At 40.5% G+C, this 19,356-nt stretch overlaps 1 protein-coding gene across 1 annotated transcript in view; it reads left to right on the top strand.

Moving 5' to 3' along the window:
• Positions 1-4,837: 4,837 nt before the first annotated feature.
• The window catches only part of LOC107039536, a 51,725-nt gene continuing 37,206 nt past the window's right edge, over positions 4,838-19,356 (top strand). Inside the window, exon 1 of the mRNA XM_015259188.2 lies at positions 4,838-5,546. Coding sequence (XP_015114674.1) covers positions 5,474-5,546 — 73 coding nt within the window. The 5' untranslated portion in view covers positions 4,838-5,473. The remainder of the gene's footprint in view (positions 5,547-19,356) is intronic.

The raw sequence follows: 19,356 nt of genomic DNA, 5'->3' as shown, positions 1-19,356 counted from the left end.
AACTGGGCGTCCCGCTAACGATGTCAAAGTTTCGTTGCCGGCTGTCGAGCGTGACGCCACGTGTTTCACTTCCGTTCGCCTTTCGTTCCTCTCCGACTCACTACTGTAACGAATCGATCTTTGACAAGTTCGCGGTGGAGACCGACTGGAAATGTCGACCTCCACAGCGTGGTACAACATGAGGGGAATACGTTAGAGCCTTCACCTCTTCTGTTCTTCTCGGGTCCTAATCTCTCCTTCCACTTTTCCAATTTACCACTCTGTAGTCGCATTATTTGTTTGAGTGTTCTGTGTCTTGCAGTATTGTTATCATCGGGGTTTGGTTGAGTCGAGTTCTACGGGCGGGGCGGGGGGAGGGGGCTGCGGTGGGTGGATTGATTGAATGAGAGACTGATTAAATTGGGTTTTTGTTTTTTATCGGATATTTATATGCAGTTTTGAAAATTGGGGTGATGTGACGGGAGAGGGTGCGAGTGAATGGTGGGGATGGGGGAGTCGCAGTTGTGGAGTTGGCGGTTTACTGGGGGGTGATGGGGAGTAATAAGAAAATGGGGATTGAAAGTTCGGAGTTGGTTAAATTCAGTGAGCGGAGACGAGTGATCGTGGGTTGAGTAAATTTTCGGGTTTAATGTTGTGATACGATATGAGTGAGAATGAGTGTATTTGCATTCTGGGACGAATTTGAGTGAAACAGATCTGAGTGAAACTGATCATAGACTTGAATCAAGTGTTGAGTGGAACTGGAAGTGAATCGGAGATGAAGCAGATGTGGACTTAACGCTTATTCAAGGGGAATTCGAGACCAGATTTGGGTAGATTACCAGCGGATTGGGAATCTGTTTGAATAGTCATGCAGAGGAAATGTAGTCGAACTGAATAACGATTTGAGTCAAATCGACAACAGTTTCGAATGGAAATAAACATGAGTTTGATCTGAAATGAATACTAATTTGGGTCAAGTTGAATATAAATGTGAAGCATGCCAACCACGAGTTTAAGTCAGTCGGAATATATGCCTGAGTCAAATTTAGAAATCGTTTGAGTCAAATTTTGGTCAAATAGAAGTGATTTGAGTCAAATCGATAACAGTTTCGAATGAAAATGAACATGAATTTGATCTGAAATAAATACTGATTTAAGTCAAACTCAACTCACATGAGTAGAATCGACCACTGACTTGACTTGACGGAAAATAAATTTGCCTTAGCTCCAGATATAGCCTCGACTGATCATTGTAAACAGATTTGAGTCAACTCAGACATGAATCATGTCAGATATTGATTTAAGACGGACAGAAAATAAACTCAACTTAAGCCGGATACAAATTTGACTTATACCATTGAAAACTGATTTTTGTTAAACGAGATTCGGGTCATATCGAATACTGATTCAAGTTGAAACGAAGATAAATTTGACTTAAACGGGGTACAAACTTGATTCACCATGGAAGACAGATTCGACTGACTTGAATCAGACTCAACCCAAATACGAGTGAAATCAAATACCAAAAGCCGATATTTTGTGAACTATTCGTCGAGGATTCAAATCCCGACATGAGTTATATTGAGATTAGAATCCGGTTCTTTTTCTCATTCACCAGCGCTCGCTGTCAAGGAAAGTTCTCACCGATAAGAGTGAATTTAAGGAGTTATTGGGCAGGCGGAATTTATAGGTAAATCAATGGAGCCGAACAAATTGATATCATTGGTTATACAGCCGTGCAATGACAGCTTTTAAGAGATACCTAGGTAGCAGGAAGTTATTGGCACAGTGTCGTTGCACACTCGACTCGAGGATTTCCGTCATTGTTATTTACGCAGTATTGCATTTGAGAGTGATCCCGGGTATTGGTGGTGTTGTGGTAAGTGGCGAGTGTCATTGTAAACATCGTTCTTGAGATATTCTATCTGTCGGTCTTGTTATCCCGCCCCAACCTTTTTCACCAAGTCCAAATCCACTTACTTGAGGTCTCTTTCCCATCATTTTGAGGGAATACGTCTGTTGGAGGAGTCCGTCAGGAAACGGGGATGGTTTCAACACAATCAGCTGAAGGTTGGGGTTGGGTTCTGTTGGTAAACGACTTGGAGATAGGTATTGTCCCGGTGTGCTGAGACAAATTGCTGGGGTACTCGTTGGGTTGTGAAGTAGATTAGGGAAATGCTGAGACATGTTTGATCATTGTCAATTCAATCAAGTGTTGTAAGCTTACTTGGTATAATTTCTTATACATCTTTTAGTGATTCAATTGGTCAATGGAGGTGTATCAGCAATTTATTTTAAAAAATTTCCGAAAAAAAGAACATTCTGATAGACAGTTTTTCATCGAGGTTTTCTTCAACATGAACATAGAAGGATTGTTGTTACGATAACTCCCAAAATTTAGGACCCAAAATCAAATTATTCGAAGAAAAAAAGAGTTTTTAAATTAAAAAGGTTTGCGTTATTAAATTAAGAAAATTCTAATTGGATAAAATTCAGGAATGATTGAACATTAATCGAGGCAAGGTGTTGAGTGCTATGAGAGAGGATTCATGACCTTGAATAGATTGATTTAAAAACAGGAAAAGTGACCAATTCAGGAAATCCCAAAATTCTTATTTTGAAAAAAACAATCCCTTAAAAAAAGCAAAAATGTGCCTCAATTTAACTCCACATCTACTAGGCTGAAGTGAAAATTAACGACAACGTGAAGTTTTCCCTCTATCAAATTAAATGAACCGAACTTTTTTCATCGAGACAATTCGCGCGGATTTCCGACGAAATTCCTGCCCTGAAATAATTTTCTCCAGTTCGAATCTGTCATGTAGTTATAATGCTATTGACAACGTAACATACTGCAATTAAACGTACCTAAAAAACATGCCAGCACAGCATGCATGATAAATTGCGTCAATGTAGAGCTCACTGAAGTCAACAAGACTCTATTTGAAGCTAAACAAGGATGAATGTTGAATAAAACGGAAGGGAATGGGTACTTGTCATGAAGCCGTATAAACACTGATAGATGAGAAGCACCATCGGACTCTAGATAAGACGTTGCACACGCGTCCAGCAGTCATACAATAAATAACAACCGTCAACACGATGAACAGGCGCATAAACTAAAAACACACGTGTTCGTGTGGGATCAGTTACTCATGCGCAGCCCAGTGAATGAATATTTGACTATCAGTTTGTTTGGTGGAAACTGGCTATTTTATCAACTTCCCGACCCGTAGGGAGAGAGTTATCGTAATATCTCCGAAAATCGAATGCGTGTAGTTCATCATATCGTCGACATATATTTTATCACGTCATATTTCATATTTTTCTTCAATACATAAACAGTACGGAACTGAATTCGATGTCAGATGCATATTCAAACCTCCCGTTTATCGAGCTAATTTTCATCAAAAATTCTGAAATTTTTACCGAAGGAGATAGGAGGAGCGAGAGGAGCGAGCGGGGTCGACGCCCCTCGGGATTGGCGAGCGAAGCGAGCGGGGGGCGACGCCCTCCGGGATTGGCGAGCGAAGCGAGCAGGGGGCGGAACCCCCTAGTCATCAACAATTGATCGATTGTTGAAAATCAATGATACTTCCCTGAAAATCGAAACTTTTTTTCTCCGCTGGGCTCAAGAGATTGTTTTTGTCATGTTCGATCATCTTTCCTGTCAGTGTAATATTTTTCATACCTTTGGGAAACGTCAATCCCACGATGTGCCTCATGCAGAATGACAATGAGAGGCGTTCGCTTCAGACCTGAAGGATTCGGAGAAAAACAATTCTCCTCCCAACAAGGCATTCTCCCAACAGTTTTTACGATTTTAGCAATTAAATGATCAAGAACATCCGGACGAGAAAAAAATGGAGACTATTTCAATTCTTAACAAATGATGTACTCCGCGTAATATCGTCAATAGCCACTTCAACAAATCATTTCCCAACTACCGAGAAATACTTCAACAATTAAAGATGCCCATTACTCGAGAATGTTTCTCTCCGTGCAAATCAGTCACCTAAAAAATGCTGTTGTGTCGCTGTTGGAAGCGAGACAAAGCGTCCGAGAGGGGAAATCCTTGCATCAAATCGACGAATACCTTGCGTTCTTCGTTATGCTGAGAGAATTGTTGTCTCAAAATTACATGTCAATTTCGTGATGAAATTGACACGTAATTTCGCCCCCCGATTTTTTAAAATTTGATTTGATGAGATTTTTTTTGGGAAATGATATTTATAAATTTTTTTAGTTCTTTAGTTCAAGATCTTTGAAATCTCCAAATAATTTTTTTTTATGAATATGATCAGAGCGTACACAACTCCATATCGACAAACAGGGCCTTGTTCCCGCGACCGCCACATTTGCCCATCGAAAATCATTTTCCCCGGAGCCTTCACGGAGCAGAGGCCCACACATAAAATTAACGAAATGATCCCCGTTGGCTCCTACATAACCTCTCCCCGCCCACCAGAGATCCCCCTCGCCTCAATCAATCTCACTCCACTATAAACTATAAACCCCCAAAAGCACACATCCCCCATTGAAAACGCAAAAAAAATATTCAATCAGTCGCAAAGTTGCTGCGTCAATCAATCATCAATGTCTGCATTATATGCTAGGAGGGATATCCAATGGCCGGTTGAATTCTCCTCAACGAAAGAGAGCCCACCCCAGCATATCTATACGTACATATGTAACACATAACCCCGAGGGCTGGAGACGATATTGCACAGTTTGTGAGACTGTGGGGGGTTGAAACAGCGTCGGCGCCGAATTGTGGCCCACCGCCTCGGCCGGAGTCGACGCATTGCAAGCTCGCGAACGGACTTGCGGCGGGCACTCAGTAGTGACTCGAGCGTCGTATACGAAACTCAAAAACTCGGTCGACTTTTTCACGCTCAAATTTTTTTTATCGTCGCGGTATAAAACAACTGTCCCCATCAGCCCCCGTAATCACCTTATTTTCAAATTTTCCAGTTTTCCCGCCCCTCCAGTCCCGCCAACCAAACAATTAAAAACTGATTCGCCGATTGCAATTGACAATCGCAAACTGTAAATTGAAAATCCCCGAGTTTCAGCGCCAGTTCTAGAGTAGAAAAAGCTCCCGATGCGAGCCCTCAACCGCGAGAGTTCAAACTGTTGGAATTTAAAAAAAGGCGCGCACAGTGGAGAGGCGATATAAGTAACCAAGTGAAGTGCCAGTGCTTTGACGTTTATTCAATAGAATAAATTGAAGGGAGATAAATAGTCAGGGGGAAGGGAGTTTAAAAGTTTTCGTCGAGTGGTACTCCTTTCCCCTCACGTCCCCCCCACCGTTGGGCCGGTGGTGCGCGCCCTTGAGTGTTTTATTGCATAAACTATGATCCTGTGATTCGACGTGTTTATACAAAACCCGTTTACACGGTAGTCCAGAGGTGCACCGACAGGCGGTTGCACCGTTGCTCATATAGCGAAATAAATAATAAAAATAAATAAATAAACAGGAGGAGAAATCATGAAAAGCACCGCGAGACGCCGGAACTCGCGATCCCTTGATCTATCGCTTCTCATTCTTGCTGTTGCAACCGGTAAGATTCCTTTATGCGCGTTGATCATCGTAGTGTGTGGATACACGTATTTTATCTAATCTCAGATTAAAGTGACACGACAATGTGGGAACGTTTTTTCAATTATTTATTACAGATAATTTTACAGGAATTTCACTGGAATTTTTTGGGGACAAGTTTCCTTTTTGGAAGCTGATGATTATTATTCAGGTGAAAATTAAGAAAAGGAGGGCCCGTTCTGCCCCAGTGGGTTTGTAAATGTCACAGAAATAAATTTCATCGGCTCTATTTAAAATTTTTCCTCCGTATTTCAAAAAATTATTGAATTAAATTTATTTGAATTAATTCTCAGTTTTCTCGAATGAATGATGGTTCCCTCTTAGAATCATCAGTCGATCACATTTTTCGTCGAAATAAAATAAAAGCGTTGTGAATTAGTTCGCGGGATGAACCAGAAAGAGTGAATTTGTATTCGACAATGTAGAAATATTTTTATAAATTAGTTATTACAGATAATTTTACATTAATTTCACTGGAGTTTTTGGGGACAAGTTTCCTTTTTGGAAGTTGATGATTAAAATTTACGTGAAAATTAACAAATAGTGGAGTCGCTCTGCACCAGTGGCTTTGTAAATTTTCACAGAAATAAATTTCATCTGCACCATTAAAATTTTTTCCTTCGTATTTCGAAAACCATTGAATTGAATTTATTTGAATTAATTATCAGTTTTCTCGAATGAATGATGGTTTCCTCTTAGAATCATCAGTTGATCACATTTTTCATTGAAATAAAATTAAAACCGTTGTGAATTGAAACCGTTAGTTCGCGGGATGAACCAGAAAGAGTGAGTTTGTATTCGACGATGTAGAAATATTTTTATAAATTAGTTATTACAAATAATTTTACACAAATTTTCAGGAGTTTTAACCTTAAAGTTTTCTTTTTGGAACTTGATAAATAAAATTTACATTTTACATTAGCATTTTTTTTAATTTTATTTTTATTTTTGTTATTTATCAAGTTCCTCTTACCGTCATCAGTTAATCAAATTTTTCATTGAACTAAAATAAAAAGCGTTGCGAGCTAGTTCGCGAGACGAACCAGAAAGAGTGAATTTGTCGGTTGAATCAGGGAAACCTCAGAAAAGTGAAAAGCATTAAAGCGAGTATGGGATCCGAGTGTAGAAACTTTTCGGCTTTATCCCCATTGGAATTTTCCTATACCTCGTAGGAACTCTCCGAGCCATGTGCACATAGGAACTTTAGCCGAGAGAAGTCTTCGCGACTTTCCCAACGGGCAAAAGAGAGCGGAAAAACTTGCACCGCGGACTCGTCTCGCCCGTAGAAACCATGGCACCAGTTGGAATCTGGCAGGACTCAATACACTATTTTCCGACTGGTACATCGGATGAAATAGAACGAAAGGTTAAAGCGAAACATAAAACACGGAAGTAACGTATAACGACTCTCCTGCCCCTCGAATTGAAATCTCCTCTGTGTGTGCGCGCTTCCGTTTCATCCCAAGCATTGAGAGTTTAGAGACGGCTTTGATAAGTGAAAGAGCGGGATAAATCTCTCTACAATCTCGACATCAAAGTTATTTTCCATCGTAAATGTAAAATTAATCATCCCCATACTTCTCCACTTTTGGCCTATCCTTTGGCGTATGAAAACCGTTTGGGAATTCGTAATTTCCCCGGCCCGCGTAATCGACTCCGCGAGAGGTTACGCGCGGTTTTAATGCAGCGTTGGGATGAAGAGGTGCGGCTGCATCCCCGGATCTAAGAATTTACATTACACCCTCGTTGCTGATAGAAATTCAGCAGCGAAGCGGTGAACCGGCTCAGTCGATTTGGCCCTTAGCTGAGGTTTCGAGGAATATCTCCGAAACTAAGGGAGATGGCGAAACTTTTGTAATAACCTTTTTTGTAGAGCGAATTCAGGGCTATAAAAAAGGCTCTGACAAAAATTTTGGTATCTTAAGAATTGACTCTGTCGTAGCACGAGTTGATGTGAATGGGATTTTTCTCTCTTATTATTCAATAAATCACTCTTCATTGGTGTCCATAACTTTTCTTATTAACTAAAATAATAACTCCAATCGTACTTCACTCTTGATAGACTCTCGGGACTATCAAAATGATTAAAATGTGATAGCTCGCACGTCAGTTTTCCGGATCGGCTACTCGTGATTTCCTCATGCACCCGTCATTTTTTTTTCGTTTTCCCATACTCATAGTTTAGACATTCTCATCCATTTTTACTCATCCTCTTTTCCTCTCGGCTCGTCGCCTCGTTAGAGGATAACCCGCGAGGGGTATCGCGATATTAATCAGCGCCACCGTTAGAAAAAGCTTTTCACTATCGCGCGCGCGTCTTCTCCCGCGAGATTTATACAAGGCCATAATTAAAGTGTCACGGGTAGAAGTAATGCTGCTAGTGAGTTTAAAAAAAGTTGGAGAGAGTGAGGGGTTATAAAAAAAAAATGCAAATAAAAGGGAGGCAAACGCCCGCCGGTAACCGAGGGACTCTTTTGTTCTCCATGTACCGAGTTTTTTTGTTGTGAGAAATTGAGTAATTAAGCATTCCAACTATTCTGCCCCTCCTTATGGTATATTTATCCTGATATAGCCAGTTAATGGGGCTTTTTCGTGCGTCAACCGTCAGCAGCACAACGGGCCGGCAATTTGATTTTATTGTTTCCGAATGGAAGCTTTGTAAGCGTTCAAATTTGTGTTTCCCATTTTTTGTGTTATATGGACCCATTATGATCCCAAAAGTCCGAAAATGCAACAGTTAGACCTCGTCCGTACGTGTGTGTATCGCCAATAATTAAAATTCAATTCACCGATTAGTTTTTTTAATTTTCGATTTTTTTAGAAAAGCGATTGTCCCACGATAACTGAAAAAATGTTCAGAATTGATTGAATGGCGGCTTAAAAATTTGTTTGGATGTCCTTTTGACCGAGTGCGAAGATGAAGGCGATGGCAATAATCGTTATTTTAATTTATTTGGAAAGTTGCAAAAATTTGTTTTTTGAAAATCAGAATTGCGGGGATATCTTTGAATATCATGCCTCAAATGAATTCAATCATAGCTTAAAATGTTTGTTTCTATGCCATCAAGTCGAAGTTGAAAGATGATTACGATAGCTACATTGGTTGATTTGATTTTTATGATAATTGTTGAAAATTTCGAATTTTTCATGAATTTCCCTGAAAGTGAGCTTTTTGATCGTTTCTTCAAATGTGATGTTTCAAATTCAATCAAGTATGTATAAATAAAACTTTTCTATTAATATTTTATCGAAGGGCTGAGGGGAGAGATAGAACCGTAAAAAAGACAATCGGTTGTAGAGAAGAAAGGCATAATAAGAATAATGATGATGATGGAATCCCATTCAATTTAATAAAATGAAATAAACAATGAATTATACATGATGGAAGGGAATGATGTGCAAAATAATCATTCGGAAGCATATTGGTAATTTTTATGAATTATTAAAATTAATTTAATATACATAATAATTAAATAATTAAATAAAATAATAATTGATTATGTATAATAGTCGATGGAATGGTCATACATTTCATTCTACCTCGTTCGTCCCCAATTTCAAAGTAAAAGTTATCGTCAGTTATCAAAAATCATTGATCATCGCATCGAATTTAAGAACAAGTTCAGTAACAATAAATTGACAAAATCATGGTAATATCCGTACCACTCAGCGTAGTCCATCGTATTCATTTATTCTTCCATTCAATTACGGTTCGTATTCATTAAATTCTTAACACACGTATTTATTATCCACTCGATGGGGCTTTTTCCTGCGTCAACTGTCATGAGCACAACGTGCCAACAATTTCGTATGATATCACATACATTATATAAAACACTTTTCATTTTTACCTCAATGTTGGCGGTGCCTAATATTTTTTCATTGCTTTTTATTCACTTTTTGCACGACGATGAAATATCGCGAGTGCGCGACGAGAGAATTTCAATTCGTACCCAGTGCTACCACGGTACCATAGAGGGAATCNCGTGTCCAACTTTCCTGGTCTCCCCCCCCCCACCTTTGGGAGGAGGGAGAGGGGTTTCGTTGCTCTATGTGTGCCGTCGGTAGAAAAGCTGAAATTACGTGATTCACTTGGTAGTCTCAGTCGGTGAGGTCTTGATTTTCTAGTAACGAGTCTTACCGAGCTTTGTTACCTCTCCCCGTGTGTTGGATGGTAAAGAATATTCAGCATTCTCGGTAGAAACCGCGAGAGTTCAAGTGAAGTACGACCTTTTAACAGGTGCATCCCAAGATTTCTCGGGAGTTGAAACTTAGCCATTTGGGGAAATTATTTTCACCGAGTCGCGCTTAACGATGAGAATGGGTGGTACACGGGGAGAAAGATTCAATCAAAGTTACCGGAAATAATGTAAAGATCACGTTTCGAAATGTAATCCGCGAGCGAAGTAAAATTCAATAAAAAGTGAGTCGGAACTGAAATTGTAGGAATCGTCACGTTAATTCTAGGATTTGTTCCGTAAAAATTAAGCAGTTGTCTGGCGACTCACCGCTGTGGGGGCAACAAGTCGTTCCGCAATTTTTCCCCAACGATTGAGAAATTTTACGGAACGGAATGTAGAAATAACTCACCAGCTTCATAAAAATTGTTGAACGTTCAAGAATTTTTGTTTTTGGAGGCATAAGTCGGCAAGTTTCTGTAAGATTTTACTTCGTCGGGAAAAATTACGTGACAATTTCGTACTTTGTTCGGTGATGAACCTGAAAATTCACTGAACGTTTCAGATTTCTTCTCTTCCATTCCTATAAAAATTGCCGGAAAACGATTCCCCATCGCGGATTACGTGAATCGTTCCGTCATTTTTACTGAATATTTCTCTCCGTGTAAAACTTTGAGAAGCGAAGAAATCGGATATGAATAATTGGGAATATATTTCTGAAAATCAGTGACAAGTCCCTAGCAATTGGGGAAGGACCCCTGAAAATCAAAACTTTTTTTACTGCGTGAAGTTAATGAAAAATTGGATTTAAAATTGGATTTTCTTTGACAATTCAAATAAAGTCCCAGTTGTTTTAGAGGTAGGCAGCCAGAAATTCCACAATTTACTTGAATTTTCAGGTAAGTTCTTTAAAAGGAAATTCCTTCAAGATTTCCTCTGAATTTTTCGCATTTTTCATCAATTTTCCCAAACTAATTAAACTAAAATTTGCAATTCCCACGGATTTTTCCACAAAATTATGAATTTTAAATGACAAAAATTCCCTGAATTTTCATTGAAGCTGTAACGTCCCCAAAATAAAAAAAAAAGAAGAATATTCCGCATTCTCGGTAGACCCCGTGAGCCTCCAAGTGAAATACACCCTTTTAACATGTGCATCCCAAGATTTCCCAAGACCCGAAACTCACTCACTCATGGAAATTATTTTCCCCGAGCCGGCGTTAGCGCCGAGAAAAGCGGTAAAACTTTGCGAATCGAAGAAACAGGATAAGTCATTTCAATTTGATAATAGATAAGGGGTGGAAATACAAACTGACTGAGGGAGTTGATGCACTCAACAATCTTCCAAGACATGCATATATATTTTATGAAAACTTGGGCGATGATAAGAGACTGTGTCCAACGTGAAAGTTATTCTCCTCGGATCCTTATTATACGAGAATAATGTTGACGTCACAGGAAAAGAGGGTAACGAAGAAAGTTACGAGCCGCTTGAAAAGTTTTTGTGAAAATACTGGGGGAAAACGACGGGGTCCGAGCGGGAGAGCGAGAGAGAGAGCGAGGGACTGGTGGTTTGCCGGGTTCTTCCGCGATGACGAGAGAATTCCAGTGAAATTTTTCTCAGTGTACTTTCTTTCTACTTCTGCGGACGAATCCGGGGGAGAAAGAAAATCTAGGCAGAGCCCTTCAACCCACTGTACAACTTCGAGAATGAGGAAAATGTTGGAAACGCCACTTGAGAGTGCTGGGCACGGTGGGAATTCAGCCAAAAGCGCGAGGGGTTTCCTTTTTCTTCAATTTTTTTTCCCCTCTCCCGACCGATTTATTCACGCCCCCTTGGCTGCACAGTGGCCTCTTCTCCGCCGGTTCAGCCATGTAGCCTCGCGGGAAATGCAGGATGTGAATTACCCGTGTGGATTCACGCAAATGTTCATCAGATGCTCGTCGCATATACGGAATCACATCGCGTTATCATGTCACACTCGCTCAATTCTCATCTGTCCTCGGTGGGATTTTCCCTCAACATGGGAATGAATATGATGTATGAGGTGTCGAGCATCGGTGAATCATTTCCTCAATTAACTTTTCCGACGAGCTTGCGCTGGTGTCTGAGCTATCATTCTCGTTTCGCCTTCTCAATGCTCAGAAGCTCATTACTCATGCGGAGTGTGACGTCAAAAATCAGGGATCGCGGCGAGAATCGACTCTCACTGGGGCAGGGATTTCTTAAATCGAGGGGTGATTAGACTGGATTATGGATTTCAGTAGTGAAGTGGTCAATCGGTTCCAGTCGACTTGCAATTAGCTCACAGTTGAGTCTTTGCTGAATAACTCGGAATTTAAGAATGTTCGCGAGGTTTTTGGGAGATCTTTTTCGATAGTCTTGACGTATGTAATAATTCATTGTTTATTTCATATTATTAAATTGAATGAGATTTATTTTTAACTCATTTTGTCAGATTTTCAACTGAGTTGAATGTTATCATCATGAAAATGTGATAGTAATTCTCATAAGAGTGACATTAAATCGAATTTAGGGGAAAAACGGTTATGAAATTTCTAGTTTTAGGTAGAATTCAAGGAAATTCATGAATTTTAAGTGGGAGTGAGACGGAAATTTCACTACTTGATTGAATTTTCCGTGGAACATGAATATTCGGAAACAAAATGACATGAATTTTCAATTTTTCCTTGAATATTCCTGATTTTTATGAATTTTCGTCGAATAATTGAACTGAAAAATCAACTATTTTGTTGATTTTTGGATGATTTGAACAGAAAATCAATCAATCATTCAGTGGATCTTGAATTCGATAAAAATTCCCAGCATTTGCATTTGCATTTGCATTGGCACGAAAAATTCGGACGAAAATTTCACCAGTGGAACCGATTGTCATTTTTACAGTTTTATATCTCTCCTCAGCTCTTCGATAAAATGTTGATAAAAAAATTATTTATACACACTTGACTGAATTTGACCCATCACATTTGAAGAAACCATCAGATCGCTCACTCTAGATAATTTTTGTCCTCCTTGTCTCACCGCGCACGTCCATCAACATCGAAATTAAATCGAAAGAATACAATGACCCCCACCGGAAGTTCCACTGGCGAAAAATAATTTGTCGCAATTATCGATGACGTCCCTGATAAAGTAAAAGACATTCAGAGGAAGTGCCTTCGAGAAGTTGCGCTCAGATAGATTGCCGGTGCGTGAGACCTCTAGATCTGTTATCGCTTGGAGTGATGTACATACGACTTTTTGCACCAACATTTATGATACTGGGAGGAGGTTGCACGTGCACTTGAGAGAGGAGTTCCGAGAGTTATACGAATGTAACTTCTCGCAACTTGAAACATTCGCATTTGAAGCACCTCTTCTCATAGCCATTTTGCGGGCACATCGGGTTGCTAATTATTTTGACTGGAAGAAATGGTGATCCATCTTTCTTGAGCGTCAACATTTTGCATGCACTAAGTGTTGGATTTAGTTTCTGTTCGGGTCATCAGTTGTGTCAGACTATAGCCGAAGCTAATTAACTGACGCATCATTCATGTGATCTGCGCGGGTAGAGTGTGTCCTAAAGCCCGAGCTAATCGTGAGAAACCATACAATGACACTTTAATAGTGGGATATTAAATAGGCTTTTTCACTTGCTCTTCCCTATACCATATTTATTCCAACCTCAAAACATTATGTTTACATCATACAGATACCCATAAAGTTACATATGAGTAAAAGCCCGAGGGCTGAAACCATGCAGAATAGCCGTGAGTCAACCATGAATATTCTGTTGCCTTGTATCGTTGACGTTGTTAATTTTTTTAATAGCGAGATAGAAAGGAAAATCCATCAGTTGTTGCGCACGGAGAGAAATTTTTTATCACAATCATCTTATCGTTATATAAAAGTGTATCTTGAGTCATCGTTTCCTCATTTCTATTCCGAAATTTTGTAAAAATTAATATATGATGATCAAATTTTATTTTGCGTCAGAGAAATTTTATCCTGACGCACACGGAGAGAATTTTTTTAGAAAAATTCTAGTGCTAGCACGGGAAAAGAGGCGCAAAGTGACGGCCAAGAAAAAATTCTACTGCCGGCACTAGAAATTTCATTGGGGAAAACGTGAATTTTCCCCCGTATTTCTGTGAAAATTTCACAGAAATCCCCTGCAATTTTACCAGAAATAGGGGAGGGTGGGGCAAAACGGCCCCCTTCAATTGTCAATAACTTGTGAATGACATTATGAAAATTCCCAGTTTCAACTTCATTTTGAAGATAATTTTTCATTCTTCAAAACGAGCTCTAACTCATCCCAATCGGATTATTGAATCGGAAAATATTGACGATTGAAGGGGGACCGTTTTGCCCCATCCTCCCCTACTCAGAAATTTTACCTTAACAGCACTTGAATTTGTCACAGCCGGTGGATTCTAATTTTTTCCAGTACTCTACCTAGAATTTTTCTAGAAAATTTCTCTCGGTGCATAATAAATTTGACCCTTCCAGTCCAATAATTTTTACCACTTCGCTACTGAGTTGTATGCATACAGTTCTTAAATTTCAGCTCAGAACCGCATTTTCAAAAAATTGACTCGTTCGATCATCCCTCGACACCGCCGCGCGCTCCGCGAGTTATCGCCTCCCTCACATACCCCATTTCAAGTTAAATCGATCAGTTTGATTCGACTTGTGAGGAGAATGAGAGAAATCCCAGTGGTTTAATGGCACATATATACGTCGACAGGCATCCCACAGTTGATCCTCGCCGTTCGACTACGATTCCAATGTCATAACGTTCCCTTAAGCCTTGCTTGATACCTCGTCTCAGCCTCACTACCCCAAGACCCCACCAATATACCCCTCCACCCAGCCAGCGCGCCCCTCCCCCTGCCCCGCGTGCTTTTCTCGGGGGGGTGCCGCCAATGAGATAGTTTGGTCGCGTTTGAAAGGGGAATTGCCGGGGATTACCATTACTTCCACTTGGAAACGTTTTCTAACCCAATATCAACGTCTCCGGGAGTCTCTCTCTCATTCGTTGGGGAGTCCTGAGACGAGTGGATGTAGGTCGGGACATGGCAGACGTGGGAGTACCACGAATTATACTTTTTCTTACTAGTCGCATAATCCACTCCAATTTGCAGTAAACTGTTATTCAGGTTTCTGGAGAGAGTGAGTGGATTTTCTTACCAAGTTGGACAATATTTTTGATGGGGAGGATTTGATGCGAGTGCGGAGGGAATTTTAAGTGTTTTCGGGTGCGTTTCCGGGGATTTCGAGGCCCTTACTCGCGAATGAAAACTTTGTAATCGCTCAGGGATGAACGGACGAGGTAAAAGGGTAGCTGGAACTACTGGCAATTTTATGAATTTTTTTATATCAACCCACGCAATAAGTCGGGTTTATCGCAGGATGAGGTACGCGCAGCACTAGCTTTGCACTGTTACAGTCGGCGGAACACTGATCCAAAACAATAATAAGGTAAATAACTTGGGGGACTGGTGTTGTGGGAGTCTTATGACTCATATGCTGAAGTGTGAGGAATTTCTTGAAATTTGAGTCACAGCGATCACTGTTAACAATTTTTGCCTGATTTTTTCGTGCCAAATCCAGGAAATTTTTATTGTGTTCAAGTTCCACTGAAATTTTGGGAAATGTTTTCCCTGAATATGAGTAAGAAACCAGCAAATTCTGGTAAATATAGTTTTGAATTTTTAGAGCAGTGACACTGAATGCAAGTCCAGAATATAACTCCATTTTATTGTGAATTTTTCAAGATTTGACGAGAAAGAGAATTTCTACATGCACCCCGTGTATGGAGAATACGACTAGGTCTCCTTGTCTTATGGAATATTCAGACGAAAATTCTCTGACACACTCTAGATTTTACCCATTCCTTTCTTTTCCGCAAACCCCTTTAGAATACTCAAATACTCAAATGGAAATGTTTAGATTTAAATTGCCAAGGAATATTTTTTTGGGAGATGAAGCTATTTTATTAGGAGCGTATTCGCGTATGAAAAAAGTTGAAATGAAAATTGAAATGAAATTTAATGAAAATTCTAGGGAATTCTCGCCAAATTCTAATTGTTTTTTTGCGCACATTCATGATTTTTCAAATTTTCCAAATTTGAGATTTTCTCACGTAAAATAATTTGCAATAATTCTAAACATTAATAATTCTCTGATTTCATTCAAGGTCGCATGCAGCACAATCATCCCACAATTCAACATTTTCAATTGTAATATTTGAAAATGGAGATTTCAAATGAGAATTTATCGATTGAGGATAGAACTCGGAGAAAGTTTAGGCCGTCTAGGTTGATCACCTGACAAGTAATGCTTGTTTTTCCCCCGGACGACTGCCGTGACGCGTCCATTAGGGCAGTAGGGGAAGCGGTGCTTGAGCCGCCCAGCAGGTGACACCGCTCATCCACTTACCTCCGCACCCACAAACCATCTTTCAAAAACTGCGTGACCGATATGATTTTTTTGCCCAAAATATCCCCTTGGAGTCGCCTATACGAAACATACAAATATATATGAAACGCCCAGCAGGTAACACCGCTCATCCACTTATCCGCACAACCACAAATATTTTTCACACCCTTTCTCGAGACTCGAGACTAGAATTTTCCTATTCACTTAAATTTTCGATCACATGAATCCATAATTCACAACCCCTCTCCCCTCTCCCGCACAGCGGTGAGTCACCAGACAACTAATTAATTTTTACGGAACAAATCGTAGAATTTACTCGCTCGCAACCTTTCGAATCGTAATTTCTACGTTTTTATCTGTTAATTTTGACTGAATTTTTCTCTCCGTGCACAAATCCCTAAAAATTGCAATAAACTCCAAAAAATCACGGACGCATCACCAAAAATCAGTGACAGATCCCTAAAGCTCAGATCCTCCTCTGAATATTCCCATTTCCTCAGCTCCAGCAGTAATTCCTGCGCCCGTGCTATTCCCCCGTTTTTCCCTCAGTGCAGCTTGAAAAAAGCATTCAAACATACTTATCGATCCCGCGAGATGGTCATCAACGAGATGGTCCGCTGATGCCATTAAACAAAGCACAGAACGCCCAGCGGTCCTCGCCCCGTGGTGCCACCGGATGCAGAAATAACGCGCAATGCGCGCCAGAACGATCCTCCGGGTTTTCACAGAAATGACTAGCCATAACCTCTCCTCCTCCCCCCCTCCCCCTCCTCACCCCACCCGCCCAATTCACAAACGCTCGGAACACGCAGCTTTTATTACGCCTGGCGATTCCATCTCGTACAAGTTTCATTAATTATTTTATCAAACCCCCGAGTCTCCCATAATGTCCCTAACTACGTTGACATTACACTATTTATAACTCCCCCAATCACCTCATTTTATGCATCCATAATTCACAACCCCCCTCTCCCCTCTCCCCCACCCCTTCCATTCGTTATCCCTTCAAAAGTGAATGGACTTGCATAAAACGAAGTGAGAGAGCCCCAGTGTCCATATATTTTCCTTTATTATGACTAGATGACTTCAGGAATGCCATAGAAACATTTTAAATGAGGATAGGAAAGTGCTCACTAAGAGAGAGAGAGAGAAAGAGAGAGAGACAGAGAGCGAGAGCGTAGAAGGGGCAGGAGAGAGTCCAGAAACGAGCAAAAACGAGGAGACGAGTCGGTAATCTCGGAGGGAAATTCTGTTCACTAGAAGTCGTAGAGACATAAAGGGCAAATGGGAAAGACCGGAGGGAGAAAGTACGGAGCAGATGAGGGAGAGGGCGGTGCAGGCACCCATTTTCCAACATTCCCTACCCAGATTCACGGATCTTCATTATCATCCCTTCCCCACTCGCTGCGCCCTTCGCAGGTCGTTATCATTCTTCTTTATTTCAGCTGGCGTTAGCTGGATCGACGCGTTAAGATCGAACTTTTACATTGTACAGGGGGAAAAAAAAGGAGGGGAGGGGAGGGTAAAAGGTAAGCTTCGATAATGGGTAAAAAAGTAATGCTGGGTGAGACGCGATCAGCGCGCCCACTGACGGTTAAGGCATACACGCCCCCTGCTGAATAATCTAAAGAGCGACGGAGTGAGTTTCTTTTCCAATGAAACTCCTTCCATGGGCTGTTCTGCGGTCATATCCAGTAATAACTGCACAATTAATCGAAAGATAGCAGCCAGTATATTCTGGGAGCCTTGATCTGATCCTCGTGACCCTTATTATGACCCTCACGACCCTTAATATAACCCTCGTGAGCCTTATTGTGACTCTCATGACCTTTAATACTATTCTTGTAACCCTTGATCTGATCCTCGTGGCCCTTATTCTGATCCTCATGGCCCTTATTAAACCCTTATGACCTTTTTCTGATCTTCGTAACCCTTATTTTGATCCTTGTGAGCCTTAATTTTGGAGTTTTTATTTTGAGTACCAACCTTCCATCACCAATAGTCGATTTGGATTTTTTACAATCATTGCAAGGAATCCGATAACACTTTTCTTGAAATTTCAGTCATAATATCGTCTGAATTGTCAATGTTGTGAGTTTGAATTCAATTTCAAATGGAAATGTTTACTAAATTTCAAATTCATCTTGAAAACTCAAAAATATTGGGTTTTTCATGTCAAAGAATCATTGAGTTTTCAATGAAAGCTTGAATTTCCAAACTCATCCTGAAAATTGAACATCACATACAATTCAATTTTCAATAGATTGAAAATTCGGAGAAGTTATTCCCTGAATTTTCAAAATATTCAGGGTTTTTGAGTGCCGTATGGACCTGAAAATCTAGAATCACTTGAATATTTACACATTAACTGATTCGCCAATGAATAATTCTACAGAAATTCCATGTAACGTTGTCGATGTTAAAAATTTCAAGCTTTTTCACTTGAAATTTCAAGACTAATGTCCTAACAGTGCTCACCACATTTGATTTTTGTCCATTATCAATTTCACCTTTGGTAGTTTCTTTTCTTCGGGGCACTCGGCTCCCGTCACTCCCGAGCCTTCCTTCTCCGTTCCTCCCGTCATCCTCCACTCGTCAGGCGTCGGGGGGACCCAAGAAGGCGCACAAACTCCGTCTTGATAAAATTCATAATCTCAATTCGTCGCGTTTGAGCATAAACGACAGGAAAAAGAGACGACGCTGAAGGGGGATGCAGGAGGGCAAGGATCCGTTAAACGATATTCATCGGGTAAAATCGGGGGCACATTCAGCGAATAAAACTCCTCTCCCTCTCGCCTCCTTAAACCACCCCTCACCCCGGCAACGACTTTAGCAGCCGACAGACGCGTTTTCAACTGCAAATCAATAGGCTCCCCATCTGCCGCAGTTATCAATTTGCCAAATTGCAAATCAATACGGAATTCCCCTCTGGTGTACGCCGGATGTAGCCGAAAACGAGGCCGGAAACCAAACTCAACGATTTTTTTTATATTACTCTTCGGGATAGGTATAGATATAGAAAAGCATCGGGAGCTTGATATTCTGGGTTTGATCGCGCCGGGAAAATGTTCTCAGGCTTGGTGTGTACCCTGTGCGGTGGAGGGAGGGCTAACGACCGCTTCGCATTTGCACACGATAGACGTTATCCC

The sequence above is a fragment of the Diachasma alloeum genome, unplaced genomic scaffold, assembly GCF_001412515.2.
Source record: "Diachasma alloeum isolate Michigan unplaced genomic scaffold, Dall2.0 Dall_scaffold_00301, whole genome shotgun sequence".
NCBI lineage: Eukaryota > Metazoa > Arthropoda > Insecta > Hymenoptera > Braconidae > Diachasma > Diachasma alloeum.
Note: the sequence above shows the minus strand (reverse complement) of the source record. Positions and strands in the feature narration are given on the sequence as shown.